The following is a 21,052-nucleotide window of genomic DNA, read 5'->3' as shown; positions in this document are numbered from 1 at the left end:
GATATAAAATTAATGTAAACTTGTATTAAAGCAACCTCATCGCACAGCAGCTGGACAATGACATCCCGATAACAAATCAGCACAAAAGCCCCAGTCAGGAGCAGTGCAACAGTTCCATTTTGAAGTCGGAGAGCATCACGGTGGAGCAGTCGGAGAGCCTTACGGTGGAGCAGCCGGGGAGCCTCACCGTGGAGCAGTCGGAAAGCCTTACAAAGAAGACTGAGACTCTATATACACTCAACCTTGTTTCTCTCTCTTCCCCATGTTCTCCAAATTCACTCTCTCCTAGCTCCTCTACTACTTCCTCAGCTGTTCTAACTTCACACTCTTTTTCTCCTCCACCTTCACTTCCATGTTCTAGGTCTTTGCAACAGAGGAGGAAAAGGACAAAAACCTTAATCGGTTCACTGCCACCTTCTGCCACCACTGTCTCTCCTCCATCGTTTATCACCACAGATCTCTCCCTTCCACAGTCTTGTTCTCCAACTGCTCCATCTTCCACCTCCCAGTCATTGAGTCAGGAGGGGCCATATGTGAAGAAGGGAAGAAAATGTAAGTTTTTTGGCAGTGGTGTACTTTAATCCACACTATTAATAAATTTGCTCTCAGACAAAGCTGACTTCATGCAAATGAGATTTATTCGGGTCATCAGGTTATTGGTAGCCAATAAAAAGTATTTTGTTCTTTTTAGTTATTCAGCTGTGTTTACGTGTCCAATGTCCAAGGGCTGTGGTTATTGTCAATCACTGACTTAAGCTAAGAGGGCTTTGGAAAACCCGGCCCAGTACGTTTTGCTCGATTGACATAGTCATTTGGACACAAATGGACAAGACCACAGATCACTTCACAAGTGAAATGATGACTATTAACTTGAATTCAACTGCAAACTTGACATTCATTGCTTAATAAACGTTCCTTGTGTTTTGATCATTAAGGTTGCCGAAAATGTAGTAGGCAGAAATCTTCCTATTTGATAAAATAACCGGAAAAAGAACAAATGAGGTCAAATGTCTTTTATTAGGCTTCTTGTTTGTCTTAGTGACTGATTCTGGCATTTAAAGATAATAAAACAATGTTATATGTCCAATATGTCCAGTGCTCTATCCAGTGACTGCTTAAACAGCTTCAATAATTATTACTGTGTGTGTGTGTGTGTGTGTGTGTGTGTGTGTGTGTGTGTAGGGAAAAGCAGAATTGAAAGTCCACTGGTTGCCTTGCACTGTGTGGTAAGTCGTGTTTCATTAAAAATTTAACTCCATTGCAATGCTAAGTCTATTTCATGACCAATATGATGTTGGCAAAGTTAAAATGGTGTCTTGCAAGCAGCATGAAAGTTCCTATTATTTATGTCTGTGGCAAGAGAAAGCTCCCTGGTCGTGTAGTTGATCATGGCAGGAATAAAAGCTTCAGTAAAAGCATCTTGACTTGACTTCTAATTATCCTCTGACGTAGATAGAAAACTGATGCAAGTTTTTGCTTGGACATGGGCGATGGTCAGTAGACTGTACTAAAACTCGAAGACTAAGACTGAAAATTCTTAAAATATTATTCAATTATTTTGGATTCAAATGGGAGAATGATCTACCTCCCGGTGTGGATTAATATATGTAGTTATTAGCAAGAGCCCAAAATGTTTTGATTGAAGTGGACACAATGAATTATACACAATTATTAAATATGAAGAACAGGAGACCAATGATGAGACCAATGATGATTAGAAATGGGAGCAAGATGCAATCACTATCCTTATCCCTGTGTCTGTACAACTTATAGATCTGCATGGAATGCAACATGAAAACATGCTGAAATCTACATTTCTACATTTGTTCAGTATTCTGCAAGTCAAAGCCCTTTTCAGCTAATCCAAGAGTGTTACTTTAACAAATATAAAAAAATATAATTGAACTCGAGATTGATAATCATGATTTTTGTTCTGTGTTCCAATAACATGTGCACTTATGATACTTTGCAGTGGCAAAACTTGGGATGACACCTGGGAGCCTGCCAGCGAGTTCCAGCATTTTTTGCCAGAGTCTCCAAATACCAACCAGCTTTCAGAATGTCAATTTTGAGGGTTTTGTCAATGTTGTTCTTGTTGTTTTTTGTTATTGCTGTAATTCATTAAAGTTTTTGTACAGTGCATACCCTCTTTTAGTATTTATTTTGTTGTCATTTTATACACCTTTTGCATGTTTTCTGAACTGCGTAACAGCCAGGTGGTGTAACATGGAGAGGACATGCTACAAACATGCTGTTATAATGGTTTTCCCAACATGTTTTTAATGATTTTTGCAGAGCAGTGTTATTATGGGTAAGTTTACATGAACTGTCTCTTATGCCATGCATGAATAAATACGAAAATATAAATATAAAAATATATTTAGTGTTACATATTTCCCATTTACATATTTCTTTTCATTTAGCCTAAAATAGAATATGTTTATTAATAAGAATGGTTATTAAAATTTACATATTTTACCAAAACTGATTGCCTTATTTGCATACAATTTTATTATGAATGTATTTAAGTATCTAGTTGAAAGAGGATACTTTAAGACATTTGTTGTAATAAAAACAAAAACAAAAAAAAAAAAAAAAAAAAAAAAATATATATATATATATATATATATATATATATATATATATATATATATATATATATATATATATATACATACAATAAAAATTTATAAAATTTATATATATATATATATATATATATATATATATATATATATATATATATATATATATATATATATATATATATATATATATATATAAATCACCACCCTCTGGTTCATTCAACAATCAATAATATATATGTGTGTATATATATATATATATATATTCCTCATACTGTATACAGCTGTCACCGTATACAGCTGTTCATACCATGGAAATCAATAGGCCATTGTTTTAGAAAAAAAGATTCACTAATCAATAATCTAATCTACATAAGGTTAGCTCCAGATAGAAATATATAACTGTTAAATTGTATTTTTAATGAGAAGAAATACATATATAACTGACCTGTTATAACCCACCTGAAGCTGGTAGATCCTGTAATTACTATATTTGGACAATTAAGTGGGACGTTTATTTTGACGGGGTGTGGCTGGATTAACATTTAGGCAAAAATAAAAGGTGCTTTATGTTGCAAACTGTTTTACTGTCATTATGACTTCACTAATACTGTCACTGAACAATGAGGTATTGCTATGGTACAAGAAATTCACAATTTACCGAGATCCTAACCGTAACACTACAGCACAAGTATACACTTCAATGAACTACAAAATACAGCACCATGTTTTCCTGTCCCATTGATAGAGTGACAAAGGCTTATGGGTAATGTAGTTGTAAAATCTAGTAATTAAATGAAGTAAACACTAAGTTCAATGAACAAATGAATATCTAAATATGTTCATTGTGCAAACCTTTAATATATTTGAGATCCAGGTTAAAATGTGGCATTTTACTTAGAACACTTTTTAAAACACTTATTTTTACAAACTGTTTATATACGCTATATTCAAAAGCATTCCCTCGTCTGCCTTCACATGCAAATGAACTTGCCAATTCTTAATCTATAGGATTTAATTTGATGTTGGCCCAAACTTTGCAGCTACAACAGCTTCAACTCTTCTGGGAAGGCTTTTCACAAGGTTTAAGAGTGTGTTCGTGAGAATTTTTGACCATTTCTCCAGAAGCGCATTGGTGAGGTCAGACACTGATGTTGGACAAGAAGGCCTGGATTACAGTCTCTGAACTAATTCATCTCAAATGTGTTCTATCGGGTTGAAGTCAGGACTCTTGTGCAGGACAGTCGAGTTCTTTCACACTAAACTCACTCATCCATGTCTTTATGGATCTTGCTTTCTGCACTTGTGCTCAGTCATGTTGGAACAGGAACGGGCTGTCCCCAATCTGTTCCGACAAAGTAGGTAGCATTAAACTTTCTTTCGGCTTCTCCCGTTAGGGGTCGCCACAGCTGATCCTCCGCACGTTTGATTTGTCCAAAATGTCCTGAAGCATTAAGTGTTTCCACTGGAGCTAAGGGGCCGAGCCAAATACTTAAAAACAACCCCAAATATTAATCCCGCTCCACAAAACTTTACACTTGGCACAATGCAATCAGACAAGTACCGTTCCCCTGGCAACCCCCAAACAGTGAAGCGTAATTAGTCACTCCAGAGAACAAGTCTTCACTGCTCTAGAGTCCAGTGGTGGCATGCTTTATACCACTGCATCCCATGCTTTGTGTGACAGAATGAATGAGGTTCAGGTGGTGATTGACACTCCTGACCACCAATCAGTAGCGAGCAGGCACTATTTAGAGTGGGTTGGTTTGAGCCTGGCATGTGTCACGCCTGGATCCTCCCCTTTTGCGGTTGCTAAAGACATTTCAGGTATGTGCTGCTAGTATGTAGCGTTGGCTAATAAGTTTTTCTTTGCTCATTGCACTAATGGCTCATTTGTGTATCCTTAGCCTGTCTTTTCAGTGTGTGTCCCTGTTGGATGCTGCTTTGGATCTGTTTATTGCCCTCCCTGCAGGTATGAGGAAGTTGTTTAGCAATGTTTAGCTTTAACGCGTGTCAGGTGGCGTGAGTAATGTGCAGTCCTTGAACTTCAGTTTAACAGCAGGTTATTTGAAGGCTCCTTCTCCTTCTCTCCTTCTCTTCTTTTTCGTCCTGGGTGATTATTGCTGCGATTCGACTTTTGCGATTCGCTGCGTGCCGAGTGAACAACCTCAGCTTACAACTATTTAAAAGGGGAATTCTGCTGCTGCCATTTGGCTTCTGTGATTTGTTTTAACCGTCATTGTCTGGTCTACTGTGGGGTCGAGCAACGTGCAAGTATCGGGGCTGGCTTGAAGACGATGTGGCCGCTCCTTTTGGGTTTTGCTTCCCTCAACCTTTTAATCAAGTTCTTCATTGGTTTTTGTTTAAGCGGTGTATATGGTGAATCATATTGTGCTTGGAGACTATCCATCATATTACGGTGGAATTGTGACCTTAATTCGCTGTTTCCTTCCTTTCTGTCTGAGATTTATTTTGCTTGTGGTTTCTTTCAGGAGCTGGGGTCCCACGGGTGAAAGGTCTTTGGTGGTGCTATTTCTACATTTGCTGTACGACACTTTTGACATGTATGAGTGGGTGTTTTGAGTTCACGGTGAGGTGTGTGTGGAAGTGTGCTTTTGATAATTAGTGCTGATCACTCCGTGGGTAACTCCAGCCCTGTATGCAATGATTTTATGTTGTTTTGTTCATTTGGAAGTTGTGTAAATTTATTGTTTAATACTTTGTGTCCGATTGTTTATTTTTTGTTATTTGTGTAATTGTCACCGGACCATATTCACCAGTGAGAACATTTTCTTTTTGTTTTTATATTTTAAAGCTAAGTTAACAATAAACTCTGTATTGTTTTATACGATGCCCACGTTTCCTGCCTACACTCAATAATAAGGGAATCGAACTTGTGTGACCTAATAAACTCTGGGGTTTACTTCTATTTCCTGGGTATAACCCTCCCAGGTGGCGTAGTCGACTTGGTTAGTATATAAAGTTGAGCTTGGGTGTGACGAGCCCTTCGGCTCTCCCTCCCTGCATCATCCGCACCCCTCGCGCCACATTCGCATTGCACTTGCTGATGTAAGGCTTGGATGCAGCTGCTCGACCATGAAGCTATCTGTGCTCTGTTCTTGAGCTAATCTGAAGGGCACATGAAGTTTGGAGGCCTGTAGCTACTGCCCCTGCAGAAAGTTGATGACTTCTGTGCACTATGTGTCTCAGCATCCTCTGACCCGCTCTGTGGTTTTACATGTTCTATCACTTCGTGGCTGAGTTGCTATCGTTTCCAATCGCTTCCACTTTGTTATAACACCTTTAACAGTTTACTGTGGAATATTTAGTAGTGAGGAAATTTCACGACTGAACTTTGCACAGGTGGCATCCTGTCACGGTACCATGCTGGAATTCACTGAGCTCCTGAGAGCAACCCATTCTTTCACAAATGTTTGTAAAAGCAGTCTGCATAATTGGAACACATGAATAGCAAAACAGCAATAAATGAACTTGCATTTAGTGTTGGGAAATAAGGATTCCTCCTTATCATAATAGATTTCTTTGTCTTGCTTGTCTATGTCCTTATTATAATCTGCTTATTCCATGTATATAAACAGGTTTCAACTGTTATACAGTGCCCTAATCTAGAACACAGGCATGTGGCCAGTTGTTTTTCCTCAGCCCAGGGATGAAGACCTAAAATTTCATTTGAAGTTTTTAGATGCAAAAGCCTGTAATTGGTGTTTAAATTTTTCTTCTGAAATGGGCATTTTCTCAGGCTCCTAGGTTATTTTTACTGCCATTCAAGTGAATAAACTGAACATAAACATTGGCACCTAAGAAAAATGCTCATTTTATTAAAAAAAATTCTAAATGGATTAGAGGCTTTTGCGCCTGAACTCTTCATATTTCCAATATGAATCAAATTTCTCATTAAACTTATTTAGTGTTGTAGTTGGTGGAGGTCATTTTCAACTATTTTGTATAGACAACTGTATCTAATTATTATTTTTTTTTTAAAGTTACAAATCTAACGAGTTATAAATCTTTGTTGGCAAATATTTTTTTCTTTGCATATTAACTAATTCTTTTGGCTGGCTGTATTTATTCTATATGTGTAAACTACTGAGTAGTTTTATTCATACCAAAATGTCGTATTTTATAAGCTCAGTAAAAAGTATTTTGCAGCCTAATACTTTACAACTACAAAGAGCCATGAGAAGTAACAAATCATCTAGAGTACAAGTACCTGAAATCTATACTTTAGTACAGTACAGTACTTAGCCTTACAATAACACACTTCATTTCCATCACTGACTGGTTGTATTTCTATGTATGTGAAAAAAAGAGACTACACTTTGGTTATATTTATAAAATAACAAAAAAGCAGATTTTATTACACACTTTAGATTCAGGGTTAAGGTCACTGGTTCACTGTCAAGAAAAAAAAAGTTTTTACATTACAGTTCATCATCAGAATTTTCAAAGTCACTTTCACTGTCATAGTCATCAGCTGACGATTTGTTTAAAAAGTTGATGTTCTCTGCTCCAGACAAAACATGCAGGTAACAGTCTCTTGCTTGTACCCTCATATCTCTGATTTTACATTGCTTTCTGTGGATGATGCTCTGCAGACCTTTCAAACCTTCTTCGCTTAGGCCACATTGCGAATCTTAAAAAGAAGAACAAAATAACATTAAGCCTCCATTAGAAACCTTATAAACAATCATCATTGTTGTGTATGTGTGTTAGGGCTTTTTACTTTAATGATTAGACAGGACATGTCCTATGTAGTTATAGGAATATGCACTAGTCAAAAAGACTCTTACTAATAGTAAAATAAAGATACTCTGACAGTTGTGATGGCTGAAATAACTTAACTTATAACATTCTTTCTCAGCTATGGAACTGGAACTGTGTTTTGAGTTCATTTTCCAGAAAAAAATGGGGCAGCCCTTTGTGTATGCTTATGTTTGTGCCATATGTTACAAATTCTTACTTTTCAGACTCTCGCTGGCAAACAAGCAGGACAGTTCTCGGAGGGTCTCAGCACGAGTTGAAAGATATTTCCAATGTTGATTCATCTCTGCAACAACAATTTTCTGCTCCTCCTGAAGTCGCCTTAGTGACATGATGATGTCGAATGCCTTTCTTTTTGTCCTCAAATCAACAGTGTCTGGAATGCATAAGAAAAAATTGGGGTTGCAGATTGACATTTGTGGCATTGTGGATGATGTGTCATTATATAAAAGAATTGTCAGAAGACTAGTGTACATACCACCGTGTGGTAGCTGCCATGGCCAAGCTGTCTCACCAGACAAAATGGTTTCCAAGCACAGAGTTTCTGTTTTTGGAACTATTATGTTGTATTTCTCCACAAGTGATGTCAGGATCCCCTTCTCTTCCCTGATCTTGCGGCGGACCCTGGCACGACCTTTGTTGCCATCTGTATCTTTATAGAGACGCTGGGAACGCCTCTTGATACTCGCCACCAGCACCTCAATTCTGCTGGCCAAAGCACCAACATCATTTGTGGTGGTTGTTGTTGTTGCTGAGAAGAGAAGAAATTACAACAAGAGTAACAATTACAATTATTTACAACTAAATGTATTACTAGTAACATATATATATATATATATATATATATATATATATATATATATATATATATATATATATATATATACATACACAGTACACACACTAGTCATTTTCTCACCGTCTGCCCACTCCTTTACATCATTGACCCAGTCTTCCAATTGGCTCTCTGTCACTGTCAGTTCGACTTTCATGAACTCTAGGTTTTGCAACTGGCTTTGCAGAGCTTTCATGGTCTGAAATGACAAGAAATCACAGATAGTATAAAAACTACATAAATACAAAAAAACTATAAATACAGCTTCAAAAATGAATGACATTTATTACTGAGCATCTAGAACAAATTCTACTGATTCTATCTTACCTTCTGATATCGGCGGCTCAGTGCGGTGGCCAAATTGTTGAACTTTTGTTGATTCCAGCGCATGGCCATGAGAGTCAACATGTCTGTGCATCCTGCAAACACAGAAAATATCATGTTACCATATTCCCCCTGTAATGATGTAACAAGTGCAGTAGAAGGTCATTTTACCTGCTTTAGACATGTGTTTTGTGGTCACTGCAATCCTGGAGAGGAAAGCATTGCACTGTTCCACCTCCTCTCCTAGTGTCAAACCAGCCCCATCCTGATATGCTCCACTCGATTTTACCTGATTAGAAATGAAAAATAATAATATAATGCTGAGAAAGTTTTGATATTCATTTGCAGATTTTATTAATCTCATAGCAAAGTTCACCTACTTCGCACTTAAAATCATGGGCTTTGGCATGAAATACTGAAAGAAAGGGCTTCATATTAAGAAGGTGCTGGAGCTCTGGGCAGCTTTTTGCAATTCTTTGGAGCTAAGGCCAATATTTGCAGGTCACATCCATACAAAAAAAAAAGTGATTTGCCTACTAGCCAGCCGTTTTTGCAGGTACAGGGGATAAGCAAAAATTTCCCCCCTGTACATATTTAACGCACAGAGTAGCACTCCATGCCGACACACCGCAAGCTCCAGTCCCTCCTCATCTACCTTGCTTGCAGATCTTTGGGAGATCTCTCTGGCTGCTGACCACTCCCCTCCACAAACACCTCTTCCACTGACCTATAATACAGAAAATAGTTGATGAAAATAAGACTCTCGTAAACAAAATTTGTAGTTGGAGGCAATTGTACTCCTGTATAAAGTCTAATCATCTGCGATTTTACAGTACATGTTTGGATGCCTTGTGAATGTAGTCCACAAATCTTGTCACATCTTCATCCTTAGCTATAAAGACGTCTTCAAAGATGGCCTGTTCTTCAGATCTATAAAAAAGAAAAAAAAGAAGAAAAAAAAACAACAAAAAAAACCATACAGAATCCACAAAATTGAATGATACATTCTAATTTAATTTAACTTTACTATACACATTAAATGGATATTTCTTCTTATTAATATTGTTTCAACAGTGTGACATTATACACAATTCTGGTATACCTAGCTGCATTCTTGAAACGGTAAAGCTTGCGGTTTCCATCTACTGAAACTGCCAGAATATATGGGGTGCATGCAGGACAGATGAAAGGCTCTTCCTTGCAGATTTTATCCACCTCAAAATGGACAGCCTCCCACTCAAAAAAGCTTTTCTGAAAACTGTCTGTGGAGATCTTGCCAGTCTATTTAAAGTAAGGAAACAAACAGCTAATAATGTAAAACAAATGCATTAGCATCAAAAACCTTTCAACCCAGAACACAGAAAGATTACCAATACTGTAGGATAAATAAATGTAATACTCACACGACCAAAGCGGACAGTTCGCTGATCCAGCATTCTTGAAAAAGCTTGGCAGGACAGTCCTGGTGCTGCCATCTTCATTTCTTCAAATGAAAAAAAGACATCTGTGGCATAAATTGTGGCAAAGTTAAGGGTCGCAGGCCAGTAGTCACTTCGATTTAGCTCGACCACTCCAGCAGCCCAAGTGGCTTGGCATGCCTCATAACTCAACTCAGGCATGCTTAGATCATATCATCCTGAAAAAATCAAAAACATTTCCACTTTAATGTAAACCTTAAGTGATTAATCAGGTTTTGGATTATTTCAACCTTTTTTACATGACTTTGTATACTTGTTAAACATTACTCAAAAGTCATGTGTAGATCTTACATACAGACCTGTGCCAAACTTATGGAGGTAGAGCATGTATAGATTTTTATCTTCACACACTTACCATTCATTGTGATCACAGCAACAGTCTTCCCTGGGCTGACCCTCAATGACTCTGGTGAACAACCGCAAATTTTGTCAGGAACCTCCACAGGCACATGGCGCACTGAACAAGATCACACATGAATTAAGATCATTTGGATTGACTGAGTAATATAACATTGGAACGATTCTATGGTATTGAAGTACATTGCTGAAAAAGTATACAGAGATGCTCAAAAAGCTAACTGACACAAAGTATCCACATAAATTTAATATCAAACCACAAGAGACAAAAAGGCATATTTAAATAGTAAAGCTTATGAGGACTAACAATTCCTAGAATAATATTTATGTTGTCCAGACACAAACAAGTACTTACCACAATGGGAAAGAGCCTTATCTACAACACAAGTTGTTGGAGGCAATGGCTGGTAGAATCCAGGAGTCATGGCATCTCGGTTATGGAGAACATGTCTGGTGTGCATGATGACATCACATTCAGCACAAAAGAAGGGGCGTGGTCGAAGGTCACAACACCCGACAGCAGCTGGATTGCTTCCACACAGTTGGCAGATATGTGTTACCACATTTTCTCGTGCCACAGCCGTGTTCACCAGGCGGGGTCTCTCTGCCCTCCACTTCTCTGAAATAAGACTTTGTCTTGTACTCCAGTTTGAGGAAACTAGGAGAGGATCTCTTGAGGTTCCAAGAACTGATGCATCATCATCTAAAGAATCGCTCAGTGAGTGCTGGAGATCTTGCATGAAACACTCTGTTAAAATAGTATGGAATATTAAACACACACATACACACATTTTATATATATATATATATATATATATATATATATATATATATATATATATATATAATGTAATTTACAGAATAAAGTACACACCAACAGTCTCTGGAGAAGAGGTCACCTCACAGTTAGTGTCAGGAGCATTGACGTGAGGATGCAAGAATCCAGCAACCATGACCTCGACGTGATTCGAACACGCAACCTTCTGATCTGGAGTCAGACGCGCTACCGTTGCGCCACGAGGTCCGAGCGGCTCTTTTGACCCGCCTCATGGCCCAGAGAAGGCTTTGCATTTTTCTCGTCGCGGTTGTAATGACAAATTGAGTCTGACGGTCAGGTTGCAGGCTCTGACATTTTCCGCATTGGAAGTCCCTGATTGTTGGTGTAAGTAAGATTCAGGAGTTACCTTTTATATGTAAAGGAAACAATCTGTTACACTATACAGTGAAATAATGAACTCAGTGTCAGTCATCTGGTCAGTGATAAAATGTAAGTTAGTTTGCAAAAAGCAAATGCTTTGTATAAGACTATGGACAAAAATTTGCAAAGGAGCTTTTAAGGTGCTTTTTGTGTGAGTTATACATAGTCACATTTTTCAACTAGCCTGCAAACTTGAATACTGCTGTTGGACATGAAATAGGGGATAACCTTTCATGGTGGTCGTCTTGCAAAAAAGGCACATTAAACTATTGGAAAAAGCTTCAAGAAACTCCTGACATTTGCCCTCTGAGCCAGCACAGAGACAAGTATTTTATTGAGGCCAGGTGTCGCAACTGTTCTAGGTTCGAAGCAAGCATGTGGGCAGAGCCCGGATAGCTCAGTCGGTAGAGCATCAGACTTTTAATCTGAGGGTCCAGGGTTCAAGTCCCTGTTCGGGCGTTTAAAAGCCAACGGCTGGCTGATTCTTGGTGGTGGGATTGTCCAAATCTTGTTTGAATCTTCCTTTGATTTCAAAATGCCTTGAGAATTTTTTTCTTGCACAGAGTACGGGCTCTGACGTTTCCACATGCTTTCCAAGTCTTACCCATACATTAGCAAATTATGGTTTAGTCTCACTGTGGTAAGCATCCTTTATGGTGTTAATTTTGACCAACCAATGGCTCTGACAATAGTCGTCCTTGTTTGAACCCAAAAGATATTCCCATGATCCTCCCATGCAAATATCATTGGTTCCACCATACTTGGACTGTGACATTATTTGAGGTGTCACTAAAACTTGAATTGTGAATACATCTCAGTCACTATTTGCAGAGTTATCTTTTTTTTTAGCTGGAGCAAATTGACAAAGTTTGGTAAAATGTTATAGGAGGGTTATAATGTACTAACGTTAATTTGATGAGACAGACTACACTTTGGACATATGTAAAGTCTCCACATTGGACAATCAAAGATAGAGCAGCTGCTAATAAAGGCCAAAAAGCAAGAGTCCAGCAACCATGACCTCGACGTGATTCGAACACGCAACCTTCTGATCTGGAGTCAGACGCGCTACCGTTGCGCCACGAGGTCAGATCGGCTCTTTTGACCCGCCTCATGGCCCAGAGAAGGCTTTGCATTTTTCTCGTCGCGGTTGTAATGACAAATTGAGTCTGACGGTCAGGTTGCAGGCTCTGACATTTTCCGCATTGGAAGTCCCTGATTGTTGGTGTAAGTAAGATTCAGGAGTTACCTTTTATATGTAAAGGAAACAATCTGTTACACTATACAGTGAAATAATGAACTCAGTGTCAGTCATCTGGTCAGTGATAAAATGTAAGTTAGTTTGCAAAAAGCAAATGATTTGTATAAGACTATGGACAAAAATTTGCAAAGGAGCTTTTAAGGTGCTTTTTGTGTGAGTCATACATAGTCACATTTTTCAACTAGCCTGCAAACTTGAATACTGCTGTTGGACATGAAATAGGGGATAACCTTTCATGGTGGTCGTCTTGCAAAAAAGGCACATTAAACTATTGGAAAAAGCTTCAAGAAACTCCTGACATTTGCCCTCTGAGCCAGCACAGAGACAAGTATTTTATTGAGGCCAGGTGTCGCAACTGTTCTAGGTTGAAGCAAGCATGTGGGCAGAGCCGGATAGCTCAGTCGGTAGAGCATCAGACTTTTAATCTGAGGGTCCAGGGTTCAAGTCCCTGTTCGGGCGTTTAAACGCCAACGGCTGGCTGATTCTTGGTGGTGGGATTGTCCAAAGCTTGTTTGAATCTTCCTTTGATTTCAAAATGCCTTGAGAATTTTTTTCTTGCACAGAGTACGGGCTCTGACGTTTCCACATGCTTTCCAAGTCTTACCCATACATTAGCAAATTATGGTTTAGTCTCACTGTGGTAAGCATCCTTTATGGTGTTAATTTTGACCAACCAATGGCTCTGACAATAGTCGTCCTTGTTTGAACCCAAAAGATATTCCCATGATCCTCCCATGCAAATATCATTGGTTCCACCATACTTGGACTGTGACATTATTTGAGGTGTCACTAAAACTTGAATTGTGAATACATCTCAGTCACTATTTGCAGAGTTATCTTTTTTTTTAGCTGGAGCAAATTGACAAAGTTTGGTAAAATGTTATAGGAGGGTTATAATGTACTAACGTTAATTTGATGAGACAGACTACACTTTGGACATATGTAAAGTCTCCACATTGGACAATCAAAGATAGAGCAGCTGCTAATAAAGGCCAAAAAGCAAGAGTCCAGCAACCATGACCTCGGCGTGATTCGAACACGCAACCTTCTGATCTGGAGTCAGACGCGCTACCGTTGCGCCACGAGGTCCGAGCGGCTCTTTTGACCCGCCTCATGGCCCAGAGAAGGCTTTGCATTTTTCTCGTCGCGGTTGTAATGACAAATTGAGTCTGACGGTCAGGTTGCAGGCTCTGACATTTTCCGCATTGAAGTCCCTGATTGTTGGTGTAAGTAAGATTCAGGAGTTACCTTTATATGTAAAGGAAACAATCTGTTACACTATACAGTGAAATAATGAACTCAGTGTCAGTCATCTGGTCAGTGATAAAATGTAAGTTAGTTTGCAAAAAGCAAATGCTTTGTATAAGACTATGGACAAAAATTTGCAATGGAGCTTTTAAGGTGCTTTTGTGTGAGTTATACATAGTCACATTTTTCAACTAGCCTGCAAACTTGAATACTGCTGTTGGACATGAAATAGGGGATAACCTTTCATGGTGGTCGTCTTGCAAAAAAGGCACATTAAACTATTGGAAAAAGCTTCAAGAAACTCCTGACATTTGCCCTCTGAGCCAGCACAGAGACAAGTATTTTATTGAGGCCAGGTGTCGCAACTGTTCTAGGTTCGAAGCAAGCATGTGGGCAGAGCCCGGATAGCTCAGTCGGTAGAGCATCAGACTTTTAATCTGAGGGTCCAGGGTTCAAGTCCCTGTTCGGGCGTTTAAAAGCCAACGGCTGGCTGATTCTTGGTGGTGGGATTGTCCAAAGCTTGTTTGAATCTTCCTTTGATTTCAAAATGCCTTGAGAATTTTTTTCTTGCACAGAGTACGGCTCTGACGTTTCCACATGCTTTCCAAGTCTTACCCATACATTAGCAAATTATGGTTTAGTCTCACTGTGGTAAGCATCCTTTATGGTGTTAATTTTGACCAACCAATGGCTCTGACAATAGTCGTCCTTGTTTGAACCCAAAAGATATTCCCATGATCCTCCCATGCAAATATCATTGGTTCCACCATACTTGGACTGTGACATTATTTGAGGTGTCACTAAAACTTGAATTGTGAATACATCTCAGTCACTATTTGCAGAGTTATCTTTTTTAGCTGGAGCAAATTGACAAAGTTTGGTAAAATGTTATAGGAGGGTTATAATGTACTAACGTTAATTTGATGAGACAGACTACACTTTGGACATATGTAAAGTCTCCACATTGGACAATCAAAGATAGAGCAGCTGCTAATAAAGGCCAAAAAGCAAGAGTCCAGCAACCATGACCTCGACGTGATTCGAACACGCAACCTTCTGATCTGGAGTCAGACGCGCTACCGTTGCGCCACGAGGTCAGATCGGCTCTTTGACCCGCCTCATGGCCCAGAGAAGGCTTTGCATTTTTCTCGTCGCGGTTGTAATGACAAATTGAGTCTGACGGTCAGGTTGCAGGCTCTGACATTTTCCGCATTGGAAGTCCCTGATTGTTGGTGTAAGTAAGATTCAGGAGTTACCTTTATATGTAAAGGAAACAATCTGTTACACTATACAGTGAAATAATGAACTCAGTGTCAGTCATCTGGTCAGTGATAAAATGTGTTAGTTTGCAAAAGCAAATGCTTTGCATAAGACTATGGACAAAAATTTGCAATGGAGCTTTTAAGGTGCTTTTTGTGTGAGTTATACATAGTCACATTTTTCAACTAGCCTGCAAACTTGAATACTGCTGTTGGACATGAAATAGGGGATAACCTTTCATGGTGGTCGTCTTGCAAAAAAGGCACATTAAACTATTGGAAAAAGCTTCAAGAAACTCCTGACATTTGCCCTCTGAGCCAGCACAGAGACAAGTATTTTATTGAGGCCAGGTGTCGAACTGTTCTAGGTTCGAAGCAAGCATGTGGGCAGAGCCCGGATAGCTCAGTCGGTAGAGCATCAGACTTTTAATCTGAGGGTCCAGGGTTCAAGTCCCTGTTCGGGCGTTTAAAAGCCAACGGCTGGCTGATTCCTGGTGGTGGGATTGTCCAAAGCTTGTTTGAATCTTCCTTTGATTTCAAAATGCCTTGAGAATTTTTTTCTTGCACAGAGTACGGGCTCTGACGTTTCCACATGCTTTCCAAGTCTTACCCATACATTAGCAAATTATGGTTTAGTCTCACTGTGGTAAGCATCCTTTATGGTGTTAATTTTGACCAACCAATGGCTCTGACAATAGTCGTCCTTGTTTGAACCCAAAAGATATTCCCATGATCCTCCCATGCAAATATCATTGGTTCCACCATACTTGGACTGTGACATTATTTGAGGTGTCACTAAAACTTGAATTGTGAATACATCTCAGTCACTATTTGCAGAGTTATCTTTTTTTTTAGCTGGAGCAAATTGACAAAGTTTGGTAAAATGTTATAGGAGGGTTATAATGTACTAACGTAATTTGATGAGACAGACTACACTTTGGACATATGTAAAGTCTCCACATTGGACAATCAAAGATAGAGCAGCTGCTAATAAAGGCCAAAAAGCAAGAATCCAGCAACCATGACCTCGCGAGATTCGAACACGCAACCTTCTGATCTGGAGTCAGACGCGCTACCGTTGCGCCACGAGGTCCGAACGGCTCTTTTGACCCGCCTCATGGCCCAGAGAAGGCTTTGCATTTTTCTCGTCGCGGTTGTAATGACAAATTGAGTCTGACGGTCAGGTTGCAGGCTCTGACATTTTCCGCATTGGAAGTCCCTGATTGTTGGTGTAAGTAAGATTCAGGAGTTACCTTTTATATGTAAAGGAAACAATCTGTTACACTATATAGTGAAATAATGAACTCAGTGTCAGTCATCTGGTCAGTGATAAAATGTAAGTTAGTTTGCAAAAAGCAAATGCTTTGTATAAGACTATGGACAAAAATTTGCAATGGAGCTTTTAAGGTGCTTTTTGTGTGAGTTATACATAGTCACATTTTTCAACTAGCCTGCAAACTTGAATACTGCTGTTGGACATGAAATAGGGGATAACCTTTCATGGTGGTCGTCTTGCAAAAAAGGCACATTAAACTATTGGAAAAAGCTTCAAGAAACTCCTGACATTTGCCCTCTGAGCCAGCACAGAGACAAGTATTTTATTGAGGCCAGGTGTCGCAACTGTTCTAGGTTCGAAGCAAGCATGTGGGCAGAGCCGGATAGCTCAGTCGGTAGAGCATCAGACTTTTAATCTGAGGGTCCAGGGTTCAAGTCCCTGTTCGGGCGTTTAAAACCAACGGCTGGCTGATTCTTGGTGGTGGGATTGTCCAAAGCTTGTTTGAATCTTCCTTTGATTTCAAAATGCCTTGAGAATTTTTTTCTTGCACAGAGTACGGGCTCTGACGTTTCCACATGCTTTCCAAGTCTTACCCATACATTAGCAAATTATGGTTTAGTCTCACTGTGGTAAGCATCCTTTATGGTGTTAATTTTGACCAACCAATGGCTCTGACAATAGTCGTCCTTGTTTGAACCCAAAAGATATTCCCATGATCCTCCCATGCAAATATCATTGGTTCAAACATACTTGGACTGTGACATTATTTGAGGTGTCACTAAAACTTGAATTGTAAATACATCTCAGTCACTATTTGCAGAGTTATCTTTTTTAGCTGGAGCAAATTGACAAAGTTTGGTAAAATGTTATAGGAGGGTTATAATGTACTAACGTTAATTTGATGAGACAGACTACACTTTGGACATATGTAAAGTCTCCACATTGGACAATCAAAGATAGAGCAGCTGCTAATAAAGGCCAAAAAGCAAGAGTCCAGCAACCATGACCTCGGCGTGATTCGAACACGCAACCTTCTGATCTGGAGTCAGACGCGCTACCGTTGCGCCACGAGGTCCGATCGGCTCTTTTGACCCGCCTCATGGCCCAGAGAAGGCTTTGCATTTTTCTCGTCGCGGTTGTAATGACAAATTGAGTCTGACGGTCAGGTTGCAGGCTCTGACATTTTCCGCATTGGAAGTCCCTGATTGTTGGTGTAAGTAAGATTCAGGAGTTACCTTTATATGTAAAGGAAACAATCTGTTACACTATACAGTGAAATAATGAACTCAGTGTCAGTCATCTGGTCAGTGATAAAATGTAAGTTAGTTTGCAAAAAGCAAATGCTTTGTATAAGACTATGGACAAAAATTTGCAAAGGAGCTTTTAAGGTGCTTTTTGTGTGAGTTATACATAGTCACATTTTTCAACTAGCCTGCAAACTTGAATACTGCTGTTGGACATGAAATAGGGGATAACCTTTCATGGTGGTCGTCTTGCAAAAAAGGCACATTAAACTATTGGAAAAAGCTTCAAGAAACTCCTGAGATTTGCCCTCTGAGCCAGCACAGAGACAAGTATTTTATTGAGGCCAGGTGTCGCAACTGTTCTAGGTTCGAAGCAAGCATGTGGGCAGAGCCTGGATAGCTCAGTCGGTAGAGCATCAGACTTTTAATCTGAGGGTCCAGGGTTCAAGTCCCTGTTCGGGCGTTTAAAAACCAACGGCTGGCTGATTCTTGGTGGTGGGATTGTCCAAATCTTGTTTGAATCTTACTTTGATTTCAAAATGCCTTGAGAATTTTTTTCTTGCACAGAGTACGGGCTCTGACGTTTCCACATGCTTTCCAAGTCTTACCCATACATTAGCAAATTATGGTTTAGTCTCACTGTGGTAAGCATCCTTTATGGTGTTAATTTTGACCAACCAATGGCTCTGACAATAGTCGTCCTTGTTTGAACCCAAAAGATATTCCCATGATCCTCCCATGCAAATATCATTGGTTCCACCATACTTGGACTGTGACATTATTTGAGGTGTCACTAAAACTTGAATTGTGAATACATCTCAGTCACTATTTGCAGAGTTATCTTTTTTTTTAGCTGGAGCAAATTGACAAAGTTTGGTAAAATGTTATAGGAGGGTTATAATGTACTAACGTTAATTTGATGAGACAGACTACACTTTGGACATATGTAAAGTCTCCACATTGGACAATCAAAGATAGAGCAGCTGCTAATAAAGGCCAAAAAGCAAGAGTCCAGCAACCATGACCTCGCGTGATTCGAACACGCAACCTTCTGATCTGGAGTCAGACGCGCTACCGTTGCGCCACGAGGTCCGGCGGCTCTTTTGACCCGCCTCATGGCCCAGAGAAGGCTTTGCATTTTTCTCGTCGCGGTTGTAATGACAAATTGAGTCTGACGGTCAGGTTGCAGGCTCTGACATTTTCCGCATTGGAAGTCCCTGATTGTTGGTGTAAGTAAGATTCAGGAGTTACCTTTATATGTAAAGGAAACAATCTGTTACACTATACAGTGAAATAATGAACTCAGTGTCAGTCATCTGGTCAGTGATAAAATGTAAGTTAGTTTGCAAAAAGCAAATGCTTTGCATAAGACTATGGACAAAAATTTGCAATGGAGCTTTTAAGGTGCTTTTTGTGTGAGTTATACATAGTCACATTTTCAACTAGCCTGCAAACTTGAATACTGCTGTTGGACATGAAATAGGGGATAACCTTTCATGGTGGTCGTCTTGCAAAAAAGGCACATTAAACTATTGGAAAAAGCTTCAAGAAACTCCTGACATTTGCCCTCTGAGCCAGCACAGAGACAAGTATTTTATTGAGGCCAGGTGTCGCAACTGTTCTAGGTTCAAGCAAGCATGTGGGCAGAGCCCGGATAGCTCAGTCGGTAGAGCATCAGACTTTTAATCTGAGGGTCCAGGGTTCAAGTCCCTGTTCGGGCGTTTAAAAGCCAACGGCTGGCTGATTCTTGGTGGTGGGATTGTCCAAAGCTTGTTTGAATCTTCCTTTGATTTCAAAATGCCTTGAGAATTTTTTTCTTGCACAGAGTACGGGCTCTGACGTTTCCACATGCTTTCCAAGTCTTACCCATACATTAGCAAATTATGGTTTAGTCTCACTGTGGTAAGCATCCTTTATGGTGTTAATTTTGACCAACCAATGGCTCTGACAATAGTCGTCCTTGTTTGAACCCAAAAGATATTCCCATGATCCTCCCATGCAAATATCATTGGTTCCACCATACTTGGACTGTGACATTATTTGAGGTGTCACTAAAACTTGAATTGTGAATACATCTCAGTCACTATTTGCAGAGTTATCTTTTTTAGCTGGAGCAAATTGACAAAGTTTGGTAAAATGTTATAGGAGGGTTATAATGTACTAACGTTAATTTGATGAGACAGACTACACTTTGGACATATGTAAAGTCTCCACATTGGACAATCAAAGATAGAGCAGCTGCTAATAAAGGCCAAAAAGCAAGAGTCCAGCAACCATGACCTCGGCGTGATTCGAACACGCAACCTTCTGATCTGGAGTCAGACGCGCTACCGTTGCGCCACGAGGTCCGGCGGCTCTTTTGACCCGCCTCATGGCCCAGAGAAGGCTTTGCATTTTTCGTCGCGGTTGTAATGACAAATTGAGTCTGACGGTCAGGTTGCAGGCTCTGACATTTTCCGCATTGGAAGTCCCTGATTGTTGGTGTAAGTAAGATTCAGGAGTTACCTTTATATGTAAAGGAAACAATCTGTTACACTATACAGTGAAATAATGAACTCAGTGTCAGTCATCTGGTCAGTGATAAAATGTAAGTTAGTTTGCAAAAAGCAAATGCTTTGCATAAGACTATGGACAAAAATTTGCAATGGAGCTTTTAAGGTGCTTTTTGTGTGAGTTATACATAGTCACATTTTTCAACTAGCCTGCAAACTTGAATACTGCTGTTGGACATGAAATAGGGGATAACCTTTCATGGTGGTCGTCTTGCAAAAAAGGCACATTAAACTATTGGAAAAAGCTTCAAGAAACTCCTGAGATTTGCCCTCTGAGCCAGCACAGAGACAAGTATTTTATTGAGGCCAGGTGTCGCAACTGTTCTAGGTTCGAAGCAAGCATGTGGGCAGAGCCCGGATAGCTCAGTCGGTAGAGCATCAGACTTTTAATCTGAGGGTCCAGGGTTCAAGTCCCTGTTCGGGCGTTTAAAAGCCAACGGCTGGCTGATTCTTGGTGGTGGGATTGTCCAAAGCTTGTTTGAATCTTCCTTTGATTTCAAAATGCCTTGAGAATTTTTTTCTTGCACAGAGTACGGGCTCTGACGTTTCCACATGCTTTCCAAGTCTTACCCATACATTAGCAAATTATGGTTTAGTCTCACTGTGGTAAGCATCCTTTATGGTGTTAATTTTGACCAACCAATGGCTCTGAC

At 39.6% G+C, this 21,052-nt stretch overlaps 1 protein-coding gene, 1 long non-coding RNA gene and 16 other non-coding genes across 19 annotated transcripts; 9 read left to right on the top strand and 9 right to left on the bottom strand.

Annotated features, from left to right (window-relative positions):
• Window positions 1-960: 960 nt before the first annotated feature.
• LOC124383024 lies at window positions 961-2,255 on the top strand. The gene is made up of 3 exons (XR_006925186.1): window positions 961-1,002; window positions 1,183-1,226; window positions 1,973-2,255. It is a non-coding gene; the product is annotated as an uncharacterized LOC124383024 (long non-coding RNA).
• Window positions 2,256-8,964: 6,709 nt separating this feature from the next.
• Window positions 8,965-10,153, bottom strand: LOC124383003. 2 transcript variants are annotated; one of them, XM_046845393.1, is made up of 4 exons: window positions 9,930-10,153; window positions 9,629-9,807; window positions 9,363-9,456; window positions 8,965-9,253 (listed from the first exon to the last, which is right to left on the bottom strand). In XM_046845393.1, exons 1-4 carry the CDS (start codon window positions 10,143-10,145, stop codon window positions 9,029-9,031), a joined length of 714 nt encoding a protein of 237 aa, XP_046701349.1. In that variant the 5' UTR covers window positions 10,146-10,153; the 3' UTR covers window positions 8,965-9,028. The 2 variants fall into 2 exon arrangements, with proteins under 2 accessions (XP_046701349.1, XP_046701350.1); XM_046845394.1 differs by lacking the exon at window positions 9,363-9,456.
• A 1,160-nt stretch (window positions 10,154-11,313) lies between these two features.
• trnaw-cca lies at window positions 11,314-11,385 on the bottom strand. Its single transcript has one exon. It is a non-coding gene; the product is annotated as a tRNA-Trp (tRNA).
• Window positions 11,386-11,945: 560 nt separating this feature from the next.
• On the top strand, window positions 11,946-12,018 carry trnak-uuu. Its single transcript has one exon. It is a non-coding gene; the product is annotated as a tRNA-Lys (tRNA).
• Window positions 12,019-12,576: 558 nt separating this feature from the next.
• trnaw-cca lies at window positions 12,577-12,648 on the bottom strand. Its single transcript has one exon. It is a non-coding gene; the product is annotated as a tRNA-Trp (tRNA).
• A 558-nt stretch (window positions 12,649-13,206) lies between these two features.
• Window positions 13,207-13,279, top strand: trnak-uuu. The gene has a single exon. It is a non-coding gene; the product is annotated as a tRNA-Lys (tRNA).
• Window positions 13,280-13,837: 558 nt separating this feature from the next.
• On the bottom strand, window positions 13,838-13,909 carry trnaw-cca. The gene has a single exon. It is a non-coding gene; the product is annotated as a tRNA-Trp (tRNA).
• Window positions 13,910-14,466: 557 nt separating this feature from the next.
• Window positions 14,467-14,539, top strand: trnak-uuu. Its single transcript has one exon. It is a non-coding gene; the product is annotated as a tRNA-Lys (tRNA).
• Window positions 14,540-15,093: 554 nt separating this feature from the next.
• Window positions 15,094-15,165, bottom strand: trnaw-cca. Its single transcript has one exon. It is a non-coding gene; the product is annotated as a tRNA-Trp (tRNA).
• A 554-nt stretch (window positions 15,166-15,719) lies between these two features.
• trnak-uuu lies at window positions 15,720-15,792 on the top strand. The gene has a single exon. It is a non-coding gene; the product is annotated as a tRNA-Lys (tRNA).
• Window positions 15,793-16,349: 557 nt separating this feature from the next.
• On the bottom strand, window positions 16,350-16,420 carry trnaw-cca. Its single transcript has one exon. It is a non-coding gene; the product is annotated as a tRNA-Trp (tRNA).
• Window positions 16,421-16,979: 559 nt separating this feature from the next.
• trnak-uuu lies at window positions 16,980-17,052 on the top strand. Its single transcript has one exon. It is a non-coding gene; the product is annotated as a tRNA-Lys (tRNA).
• Window positions 17,053-17,606: 554 nt separating this feature from the next.
• On the bottom strand, window positions 17,607-17,678 carry trnaw-cca. The gene has a single exon. It is a non-coding gene; the product is annotated as a tRNA-Trp (tRNA).
• A 559-nt stretch (window positions 17,679-18,237) lies between these two features.
• On the top strand, window positions 18,238-18,310 carry trnak-uuu. The gene has a single exon. It is a non-coding gene; the product is annotated as a tRNA-Lys (tRNA).
• Window positions 18,311-18,868: 558 nt separating this feature from the next.
• On the bottom strand, window positions 18,869-18,939 carry trnaw-cca. The gene has a single exon. It is a non-coding gene; the product is annotated as a tRNA-Trp (tRNA).
• A 556-nt stretch (window positions 18,940-19,495) lies between these two features.
• On the top strand, window positions 19,496-19,568 carry trnak-uuu. Its single transcript has one exon. It is a non-coding gene; the product is annotated as a tRNA-Lys (tRNA).
• A 555-nt stretch (window positions 19,569-20,123) lies between these two features.
• On the bottom strand, window positions 20,124-20,195 carry trnaw-cca. The gene has a single exon. It is a non-coding gene; the product is annotated as a tRNA-Trp (tRNA).
• A 556-nt stretch (window positions 20,196-20,751) lies between these two features.
• Window positions 20,752-20,824, top strand: trnak-uuu. The gene has a single exon. It is a non-coding gene; the product is annotated as a tRNA-Lys (tRNA).
• Window positions 20,825-21,052: the final 228 nt, after the last annotated feature.

The sequence above is a fragment of the Silurus meridionalis genome, chromosome 3 (assembly GCF_014805685.1).
Source record: "Silurus meridionalis isolate SWU-2019-XX chromosome 3, ASM1480568v1, whole genome shotgun sequence".
Lineage (NCBI taxonomy): Eukaryota > Metazoa > Chordata > Actinopteri > Siluriformes > Siluridae > Silurus > Silurus meridionalis.
This window is presented reverse-complemented; position numbering and strand designations above follow the sequence as displayed.